Source organism: Oncorhynchus clarkii, chromosome 6 (assembly GCF_045791955.1).
Source record: "Oncorhynchus clarkii lewisi isolate Uvic-CL-2024 chromosome 6, UVic_Ocla_1.0, whole genome shotgun sequence".
Classification (NCBI taxonomy): domain Eukaryota; kingdom Metazoa; phylum Chordata; class Actinopteri; order Salmoniformes; family Salmonidae; genus Oncorhynchus; species Oncorhynchus clarkii.
Window position 1 is genome coordinate 51,139,545 of NC_092152.1, and position 11,439 is coordinate 51,150,983.

General features: G+C 41.0%; 1 protein-coding gene across 2 annotated transcripts; it reads left to right on the forward strand.

Moving 5' to 3' along the window:
* Nucleotides 1-552: 552 nt before the first annotated feature.
* Nucleotides 553-4,370, forward strand: LOC139412123 (orthopedia homeobox b). Of its 2 annotated transcripts, none has more exons than XM_071158932.1 (3): nt 553-622; nt 1,103-1,488; nt 3,867-4,370. In XM_071158932.1, exons 1-3 carry the CDS (start codon nt 586-588, stop codon nt 4,368-4,370), a joined length of 927 nt encoding a protein of 308 aa, XP_071015033.1. In that variant the 5' UTR covers nt 553-585. The 2 variants fall into 2 exon arrangements, with proteins under 2 accessions (XP_071015033.1, XP_071015032.1); XM_071158931.1 differs by having other exon boundaries at nt 586-661.
* Nucleotides 4,371-11,439: the final 7,069 nt, after the last annotated feature.

Genomic DNA, 11,439 nt, shown 5'->3' on the forward strand with positions numbered 1-11,439 from the left:
CAGTAAAAGGCTACTATAGTTAATACTTCAATCCAATTGGGTTCATATTCCCCTTTCTTCAACACAATTATGTGTTATGTTGTGTTGTTACTCTGTTATTATGATGAACTGCAATCATAGACCTATGGTCACGTTTCAATTATGTGCAATTCCAAAACAAATATCCCAGTAATTTGGGGTTAAAGCTATTAAGGGTGTTTTGTGGTAGTTTATAGATAAAGTCGTTCTAAAACGTAAACTAGAAGGATAAAAAGCTAATGAATCAGTGCAGAGAATGACGGGAAATAGTTGCTGCTAGGGCGTGGATATGTGTGAGTGGCTGGCGATAGGGGGTCGTGGCGTTGACATTTCCAGAGTTCTATTCTGATTGGCTCTTATTTGAAGAAGCTCATGGGTTCTTTCAACTATTAAGTGCCTCCCCATCGCTCTAAAGGACATTATAATGCAAGGGTCCTCCTTTTTGAGCACAAATAGAATTTTCTTTCATTTGGAGGATATATAGCTTACTTAAAAAATATATATTTAAAGTTGTAAGGTAGACCACATTTGTAAGGTGGACCATATTTCGCACTGGAGCGGTGCGCCATGCTCTCTCACACCGATCTCCTGGATGCTCGGCTCGGTGAGTTATCATCGCAAAACTCCGGTCTTCAACTATACTGTAAGCTGGAGCAATTTCTAATCTAACAGTATTATGAAATTAAATTGACCCATTTGTCTTTGATGTCAGCCCGTTGCATTTTAGTAAAATAATTGTTTCAAAAACGAATAATTTCAACCCTGCCATGATGTTATGTGTAAAATCTGAAATGTTGATGTTGATTAAATGGAATTTGTGAGTCAAGCAGAGGATGGATTATATGTGTAATACTTTTAGAGGGCTCGGATGGATAACAATTGCCTGTAATTTGACAAACATTTTACATTTCACATCAGGGAATTAAGATTTTACCCTATACAGACAAATGTATAGCTCGTTCTTCAAATGCATAACTTCAGCAATTGCTGATTGTGTTTTATCCCTCACTCAAGGGTCTCAGAGCTGTTCTCTGCAGCGCTAACTGTGTTGCCATCTCTCTCGCTCTCTCTCTTCCCCCGGCAGGGATGAAGGATGCTGCGGAGCTGCTGGGAAACCGAGACCCGATGAAGTGCCGGATGAGCGGCGGGGTGGCGGACCAGGGAAACATGGACCCTGGCCCGGACACCGTGGAGGGGGCCACCTTGCTGCCCGGGGATGAAATCCCCACAGGTGGAGCCAACCAGCCGGGCATGCCGGTAAACAGTAAGGACACTGAGAAACAGCAGCAGCAACAGCAGCATAATTCTAGTCAGACTGCGAACCAGCAGAAACAGAAGCGGCATCGAACGCGCTTCACCCCAGCTCAGCTGAACGAACTGGAACGGAGCTTCGCCAAGACCCACTACCCAGACATCTTTATGCGTGAAGAGCTGGCGCTGAGGGTCGGCCTCACCGAATCCCGTGTGCAGGTAATCCCGTGTCCTGGGGTATTGATGTTTCTTTAGATTGCATTTACCCACAAAATGTCCTGTTACATTTATATCATAAACATGTGGAAACACATAATGATTAGGCTACTCATACAAACATATTTTTTTATATATTTCTTAAAACGAATAAGCCTAAATGATATGCAAATGTGTTGGTTTTACAAAATGTGTTTATTAGCCTAACTATGCAATTCACTATTTGATATACTGTAGCCAAGAGAAGGCCATTAAAATTAAATTATAATAGCCCATCAACATTTTAAACAATTATTTAGCCTTGCTGTATATTTAATCTATATTGTTAGAATTAGGCTATACAAAGTGTCAATAACCAAATGAGCATAAAAACAACGTCTCCAATATGTATCAACATGTATCCAAGCAAATGTTCCACCCATATAAGAAAACAAGTAAACGTATTCTGATATTTAGCAATATATGAACAGGAGAACTGATGCAGAAGAATTTATAGGCTAAGGGGAAGGTGATTGAAAAGTAGAAAGACACATCAGGGTCAGAAGCGTTGTCCATGGTGCTGGTGCACCTCCCCAACGCTTGCTGTTGCCCAACGTGTGCACGACTAATATCATGCCAAAACACAGTTCTACCAATGGCAGCGCTATTCCTTGTATATAATCCAGTTTAAATGAGTTTAATTGAATAAGAAACATGCTATTTTATTATTTATAATATTTACTCGATTCATTTCTAAACAATACTTGTTGTTGACGCTCACGAGAGAAGCTACCTTAAAGCCATTTCTCTTTAGGGTAGTCGTTGTAAAAATAAAACTAATTTGTGGCAGTCTATACATAGTAGGTCATTCCTCAAATAATGGAGGAAAGTTCATCTTGAAATAAAAACGATGCCTTGGAACTTTCTTCTCATTCAGCAAAGCATTGTTTCTATTAAGACCTAGCAAAGTACAATTCGAAATGCACATTGAACGTCACAGAGAAATAATAATATTTTCCATAGTTTATGCACGGTGCCATAATGCTTTAGGAAACATTTATACAGGTAACCTACAAGGATGCCTGCATGTTATCAATTTGAATATATTCATTGGTTTTTGTCTCTAACCTATACCTTTAGTGCGTCAAAAACGTCATACATATTTTGACATTTATTTTAATATTGTTTTTTTTATTTAGAATGGCATAGTCTAGGCCTATAACATAAAAACATTTTAATTACTTGGATGTATGCTGGATTTCTAAGACACTATAATAAAACCAAACACATTTTTATCAACCTATTTGTCTTGTTTATAAATTGACGGATTATTAACCAATGATGTGAAATTCATGCAAATTACCCTCATTGCAATAAAGTATATCATTAGTCATGGCTACAATTAAGTCGTTTTTATATTATAAACACACACTAAAGAAGTAGGAAACCAGGCCTATCTGATATCTAAACCTATATTTCTGCAAACAATGCATTAGATCTGCAGTGTAACTTCGCCCATTTGTTGCCGTCCTCTGGAATGGTCTATCAGCTACGTCTTAATAGGACGCTGTGCGAGACTATATTGTACTTTGTTAATGGAATGAGAAATTGCATTTTCTTTCCCCTCGAGTGTAATGGATTCGCTCGGCGTTTCACGGCTGGCTGAAGGGAATGAGAGCGAGATTTTAGATTTAATACAGCGGCACAGACTCCCGGACCCGTGAACACATTAATCATGCCTGGAATAGCGATGAAATCTTCATAAAGCTCTATCCATAAGACCGTACAAGTATCCTGCCACGCACTGCGTGTGTGTGTGTTTTTCATACAGAGTTTTATGATTGTTTTAACAATTATTTAAACCACTGATTTGAGTATTTTTATTACGTAAATACAGTTTTAACCACTCTTAACGTCAGACGCTGCTTCCGTGCGAAGTTGGTTTAGAACATTGTTTTAGATTCGAATTCCGTATTATAGAAATGGATTTAATCTGAACGGTCCATAAACCACAGAGATCCTGTGCAATTACTGCTCCGATATATGATGCCTACCTACACAAGGTACAGTTTAACGCCCCTTGCAGGTCTCGAACCCACAACCACTGCTAACTACTGCTAATCACTGCTCCAATAAGGGTTAACCCATAGGCAAGGTTCATTACATTATTCAAGTATATTAAAGAATATGAGGACCAATTTCTAATGTTAATTTTTGAAATTGTACCTTATTTATCCAGGTTTAGTCTCTGACTAAATAAAATGTTAAAAACAAAGCTGGTAATTTGTAAGATATCCCTCTATATTCCCTTTCCACGTTTAGCCTATAAGAATAAATGCTATATGTTTGAAATGTGTTATGTAGCCTAACCTTTCTCATGCCCTCTTTTTTTTTCTCTCCAGGTGTGGTTCCAGAACCGCCGTGCCAAGTGGAAGAAGCGTAAGAAGACCACCAACGTGTTCCGCGCCCCTGGCACTCTGCTACCAACGCACGGCCTGCCTCAGTTCTCTGCTGCGGCTGCCATGGAGAACAGCCTGTGCTCCTTCCACGCCAACGACTCCCACTGGGCCACGGGGATGCACGGGGTGTCCCAGCTCCAGCTCCCCCCGGCCCTTGGCCGCCAGCAGGCGATGGCCCAGTCCCTTTCCCAGTGCAGCCTCGGGGCCGGCCCGCAGCACAACTCCATGGGCCTGTCCAACGGCCTCTCCTCCAATGGCCCAGGCCTGCAGTCCCACCTCTACCAGCCCCCGTTCCCCGGGATGCCCGCCTCCCTCTCCGGTCCAACGAACGTGTCAGGTTCGCCACAGCTGTGTAGCTCTCCGGACAGTGACATGTGGAGAGGGACAAGCATTGCCTCACTGCGACGCAAAGCGCTCGAGCACACAGTGTCCATGAGTTTCACTTAATGACTTTTGAAGATGACCCCCTTTGTTTAGCTTCTAGCTGTACCCCGCCATTTTAAGAAATACCTGTGTGAAGACTACTCAGGACTCAAAGTACTTCATGAGAATAACAATGAAATAGAATGGCCAGACTGGAGTCTGAATTGTGTTCAGATATCATAATAAAAAACCCAGATGAAGTTGGCTTGTAAATTTGGTGAAGTGGACGTGAGAAATAGGCTAATTTACCTGCATTTCAGAATGTCTGTTTATCTTAATGTCCATTTTCCCAAAAATGATTATATCACCTACTCATAATTATATTGTAATTATTTGGCCCAAAATCCTTGTCATTTTCTGTTTTTCATTAGGTGTGGCTGTTGCACGCCGTAGGAAAGTAAGATATCATGTCAGTGAATTTATTTGTTTTCTAAGCTGTTAAATGCTTTAAATTAAATTGGGAATCAAATTACTAAATTCCACATGTACTGCATGTTTGAATGGGTCTGACGCATGCGCAGTGAAGTGGATTTGACCCCTGAAATAGCCTATTTTTCTTCTGCTGCCTCGTTACCGAAATGCCCACTTGTTCACTTCTTATGGATTTAAGAGAATGGAAATGGTGTAAGGACTGTTATGTAGACTCTGACTCTTTTCCAATATCCACACTAGCATAGGCTACTATGAAGAAATGTACTGGTCATGCATTCTAAGTGGTATACATAGGCCTAGCAATCTTTTTGTTTTACATCTATGCTGGGAAGTGCATAGAGTGCATAAGATTGTCTGGGAGTGATATGATTGGGAGGAGAAAACGGAACATTTGCTGTTATTGGCAGAGAGACTTGGAACTCTCTTTCTTATTTGTCAATTACTCAATTTACCACCTGCTGATAAAAAAAACTCCATTCTAACAAAACAGGCTGAAACTTCAGGCAGTCTTTTCAAACAGCCCTAATAATAATAGGTCATTTTCATAATTTTGCAGTATGATTGCAACCTAATAGTGTGGGAATATATCTAAAACACAGAGGATCACGTTTTTGACTGCACTGGGACTTTAAGAAAGAAGAGTGAAAAAGAAACAAACAAACCAATTTCTGCATAATCAGATTCATCTGCATGTGTTGGCCACGTGAAAAATGGGGGTATTAACATTTATAAGACAAGAAAAGGAACCTTTAAGTAACCTGTTCTAGGATGTTTTGTATAGATAAAGCATTCTTGTACCCACTGGTCTGTTTGTGATATGTTTTAACTTATTGTTTGTGCTTTTCTTAAATGTTTGATCTTACACCAAATTGCATCACAATGTTTCCTTGAAAGGCTTATATTAATTTATTGTAAATGGACAAATAAAATCATTTTCAATAAGTCAAATTATGATTGGTTTATGTCTCAACATTAGCCTAGTGTTAGAGAAAATGTGGGCTCCTTTGTCACATGCTTCGTAAACAACTGATGGAGACTAAAAGTGAAATGCTTACTTATGGGCCCTTCCCAACAATGCAGAAAGAATAACATATAAATAATAGAAAAATAACAACACAAGGAATATATACACAAGGAGTAATGATAACTTGGCTACATACACTGGGCACCAGTACAGAGTCAATGTGCAGGGGTACACGGTAATTGAGGTAGATATGTACAGTTGAAGTCGGAAGTTTACATGCACTTAGGATGGAGTCTTTAAAACTTGTTTTTCAACCACTGCACACATTTATTGTCAACAAACTATAGTTTGTACTATACTATACTTTGTGCATGACACAAGTACTTTTGCCAACAATTGTTTACAGACAGATTATTTCACTTATTAATCACTGTATCACAATTACAGTGGGTCAGAAGTTTACATACACTAAGTTGACTGTGCCTTTAAACAGCTTGGAAAAATCCAGAAAATTATGTCATCACTTTTGAAGCTTCTGATAGACTAATTGACACCATTTGAGTCAATTGGAGGTGTACCTGTGGATGTATTTCAAGGCCTACCTTCAAACTCAGTGCCTCTTTGCTTGACATCATGGGAAAATCAAAAGAAATCAGCCAAGACCTCTGAAAAGAAATTGTAGACCTCAAGAAGTCTGGTTCATCCTTGGGAGCAATTTTCAAATGTCTGAAGGTACCTTGGTGCGAAAAGTGCAAATCAATCCCAGAACAGCAGCAAAGGACCTTGTGAAGATGCTGGAGGAAATAGGTACAAAAGTATCAGTAAAACGAGTCCTATATCGACATAACCTGAAAGGATGCTCAGCAAGGAAGAAGCCACTGCTCCAAAAGCCCCATAAAAAAGCCAGACTATGGTTTGCAACTGCACATGGGGACAAAGATTGTACTTTTTGGAGAAATGTCCTCTGGTCTGATGAAATGTTTTGTTTGGAGGAAAATGGGGGGGGGGGGGGGGGGGGGGGGGTTTGCAAGCCGAAGAACACCATCCCAACCATGAAGCACAGGGGTGGCAGCATCATGTTGTGGGGGTGCTTTGCTGCATGAGGGACTGGTGCACTTCACAAAATAGATGGTATCATGAGGCAGGAAAATGATGTGGATATTTTGAAGCAACATCTCAAGACGTCAGGAAGTTATTAAAGCTTGGTCGCAAATGGGTCTTCCAAATGGACAATGACCCCAAAAATACTTCCAAATTTGTGGCAAAATGGCTTAAGGACAACAAAGTCAAGGTATTGGAGTGACCATCACAAAGCCTTGACCTCAACCCTATAGAAAACTTGTGGTCAGAACTGAAAAAGCATGTGCGAGCAAGGAGGCCTGATTCAGTTACACCAGCTCTGTCAGGAGGAATGTGCCAAAATTCACCCAATTTATTTTCAGAAGCTTGTGGAAGGCTACCTGAAATGTTTGACCCAAGTTAAAAAATGTAAAGGCAATGCTACCAAATTCTAATTGAGTGTATGTAAAACTTCTGAGAACGTGATGAAAGAAATAAAAGCTTAAATAAATCATTCTCTCTACTATTATTCTGACATTTCACATTCTTAAAATAAAGTGGTGATCTTAACTGACCTCAGACAGGGATTTTTTGCTAGGATTAAATGTCAGGAATTGTGAAAAACTGAGTTTAAATATATCTGGCTAAACTGTATGTTAACTTCCGACTTCAACTGTACATATAGGTAGGATGAAGTGACTAGGCAACAGGATAGATAATCAACAGGAACAGCAGCATATGTGATGAGTAAAATAGTCTGTGCAAAAAGGATCAATGCAGGTAGTTAAATAGTTAACAAATAGCTACTCAGACTAACTATTTAGCAGTCTTATGGTTTGGGGGTAGAAACTGTTCAGTGTCCTTTTGGTTCCAGATTTGGTGCATTGGTACCACTTGCCATGCTGTAGCAGAGAGAACAGTCTATGACTTGGGTGGCTGGAATATTTGGCGATTTTTAGGGGCCTTCCTCTGACACCGCCTGGTATAGAACTCCTGAATGGCAGGGAGCTCCGCTCCAGTGATGTACTGGGCCGTACACATTGCCCTCTGTAGCACCTTGAGGTCGGATGCCTAGCAGTTGCCATTCCAAGCGGAGATGCAGCCAGTCAAGATGCTCTAAATGGAGCAGCTGTAGAGCGTTTTTAGGATCTGAGGGCCCGTGCCGAATAATTTCAGCATCCTGAGAGGGTAGAGGCATTGTCGTGCCCTCTTCATGACTGTGTTTGTGTGTTTGGATTATGATAATTCCTTAGTGATGTGGACACAGAGGAACTTGAAGCTCTCGACCTGCTCCACTACAACCCTGTTGATGTGGATGGGGGCGTGCTAGGCCCTCAATTTCCTGTATTCCACAATCAGCTCTTTTGTTTTGCTGATATTGAGGGAGAGGTTGCTGTCCTGGCACTACAATACCAGGTCTCTGACCTCCCTTTAGGCTGTCTCATTGTTTTTGGTGATCAGGCCTACCAACTTCGTGTCGTCAACAAACTTAATGATGGTGTTGGAGTCGTGTGCGGCCACGCAGCCGTGGGTCAACAGGGAGCACAGGAGGGGGACTAAGCACGCACCCCTGAGGGGCACCCGTGTTGAGGTTCAGTGTGGTGGATGTGTTGTTGCCTACCCTCACCACCTGGGGGTGGCCCATCAGGAAGATCAGGATCCAGTTGCAGAGGGACGTGTTTAGGCTAGCGTCACTGGGCAGCTCGTGGCTGTGTTTCCCTTTGTAATCCATTACAGTTTGCAAGCACTGACCCATCCGACGAGCGTCAGAGCCTGTGTAGTAGGATTCGATATTGGTCCTGCATTTACGCTTTGCCTGTTTGATGGTTTGTCGGAGGGCATATCGAAATGTCCTATAAGTATTAGTGTCCTGCTCCTTGCAAGTGGTAGTTCTAGCTCACTGCAGATGTTGCCTGTAATCCATGGCTTCTGGTTGGGATATTTACATCATTAATTGCATCCGGAAGGAGTTTCAACAAGAAAATCATGTCTCTATGTACATCCGAAAACTGAAATATCATCCACTAAGATTGAAAGGTGTGGGAGCAGCAATCATATTCAGCGACCATAATGTCATTAGGCCCACCTCGACCTGTGAACGGTTGATGGTCACACACTCATACCGGGTACCGGTAGTAAAGCTGTCACTACGGTCACATGACGATCGTCGCTTTGGCTGTGACGGTTAGTCGGTCACTCTGTTTATAATTTGTATTTGTATTTATTATGGATCCCCTACTCTTCCTGGGGTCCAGCAAAATTAAGCATTACAATACAATAACAGATTTCACAACACACTGTGTGCCATCAGCCCCTACTCCATCACTACCACATATCTCCAATACAAAATCCATGTGTAAGTGTGTGTATAGTACGTATGTTATCATGTGTGTGTATGCATGTGTCTGTGTGTAATGATTGTCTTCCTCTTCTGATGAGGAATAGGATAGATTGGACCAATGTGCAGCGTGGTATGTGTCCATATTTTAATGAAATATAACCGAACACAGAATATAAAAGTACAAGAGAAATAAAGGAACACCGAAACAGTTCTGTATGGTAAAACACAGACACAGAAAACAACTACCCACAACCCATAGTGGGAAAACAGGCTGCCTAAGTGGTTCTCAATCAGAGACAACGATCGACAGCTGCCTCTGATTGGGAACCATACCAGGCCAAACACAGAAATACAAAACCTAGAATACACCACATAGAATGCCCACACCAACTCACGCCCTGACCAAACTAAAACAGAGACATATAAAAGGAACTAAGGTCAGGACGTGACACTGTGCCTATGTATGTGTTGCTTTGCAGTCCCCACTGTTTTATAAGGTGTATTTTTATCTGTTTTTTAACTCAAACTTTACTTCTTGCATCAGTTACTTGATATGGAACAGAGTTCCATGTAGTCGAGGCGATATGTAGTACTGTGCACCTCCCATAGTCTGTTCTGGACTTGTGTACTGTGAAGAGGCCTCTTGTGGCATGTCTGGTGGGGTATGCATGGGTGTCCGAGCTCTCCGGCAGTATATCAAACAGACAGCTCGAGGATTCAACATGTCAATACCTCTCATAAATACAAGTAGTGATGAAGTCAATCTATCAATCCACTTTGAGCCAAGAGAGATTGACATGCATATTATTAATGTTAGCTCTCTATGTACATCCAAGGGCCAGCCGTGCTGCCCTGTTCTGAGCCAATTCCAATTTTCCTAGGTCTCTGTTTGTGGCACCTGACCACACGACTGAACAGTAGTCCAGGTGCGGCAAAATGAAGGCCTGTAGGACCTGCCTTGTTGATAGTGCTGTTAAGAAGGTAGAGCAGCGCTTTATTATGGACAGACTTCAATATGTTTTGACCATGACAGTTTACAATCCAGGGTTACTCCAAGCAGTTTAGTCACCAAAACTTGCTCAATTTCCACATGATTTATTACAAGATTTATATGAGGTTTAGGGTTTGGTGAATGATTTGTCCCACATACAATGCTTTTAGTTTTTTAAATATATAGAACTAAATTACTTATTGCCATCCAATCTGAAACTAACTGCGGCTCTTAAGTGTTGCAGTAATTTCAGTCGCTGTAGTAGCTGAGGTGTATCGTGTTGAGTCATCCGCATACTTTACTCAAAGCCAGTGGCATGTCGTTAGTAAAGATTGAAACAAGTAAAGGGTCTAGACAGCTGCCCTTTGGAATTCCTGATTCTACCTGGATTATGTTGGATAGGCTTCCATTAACCTTTTGTGACTAGGGGGCAGTATTTTCATTTTTGGAAAAATAACGTTCCCGTAAGAAAAAGGGATATTTTGTCAGGACAAGATGCTAGAATATTTATATAATTGACATATGATAGAAAACACTCTAAAGTTTCCAAAACTGTAAAAATATTGTCTGTGAGTATAACAGAACTGATATTTCAGGCAAAAGCCTGAGAAAAATCCAATCTGGAAGTGACTGATCTTTTGAAAGCTCTGCGTTCCAATGCGTCTCTATTGAGCAGTGAATGGGCTATCAACCAGATTACTTTTTCTACGTATTCCCCAAGGTGTCTACAGCATTGTGACGTAGTTTTACGCATTTATGTTGAAGAATACCCGTAATCGGCTACATTGCGCAACTGGTCACCTGATGGCTCTCAGAGTGATTCTCGCGTAAAGTACAGAGGTAGCCATTATTCTAATCGGTCCTACTGAAAAACCAATTGTCCCGGTGGATATATTATCGAATAGATATTTGAAAAACACCTTGAGGATTGATTATAAACAACGTTTGCCATGTTTCTGTCGATATTATGGAGCTAATTTGGAATATTTTTCACGGTTTTCGTGACTGCAATTTCTGGGCGAATTCTCAGCCAAACGTCAAGAACAAACGGAGCTATTTCGCCTACAAAAATAATATTTTTGGGAAAAGGAACATTGGCTATCTAACTGGGAGTCTCGTGAGTGAAAACATCCGAAACTCATCAAAGGTAAACAATTTAATTTGATTGCTTTTCTGATTTCCGTGACCAAGTTACCTGCTGCTAGCTGGAAAAAATGCTATGCTAGGCTATCGATAAACTTACACAAATGCTTGTTTAGCTTTGGCTGTAAAGCATATTTTGAAAATCTGAGATGACAGGGTGATT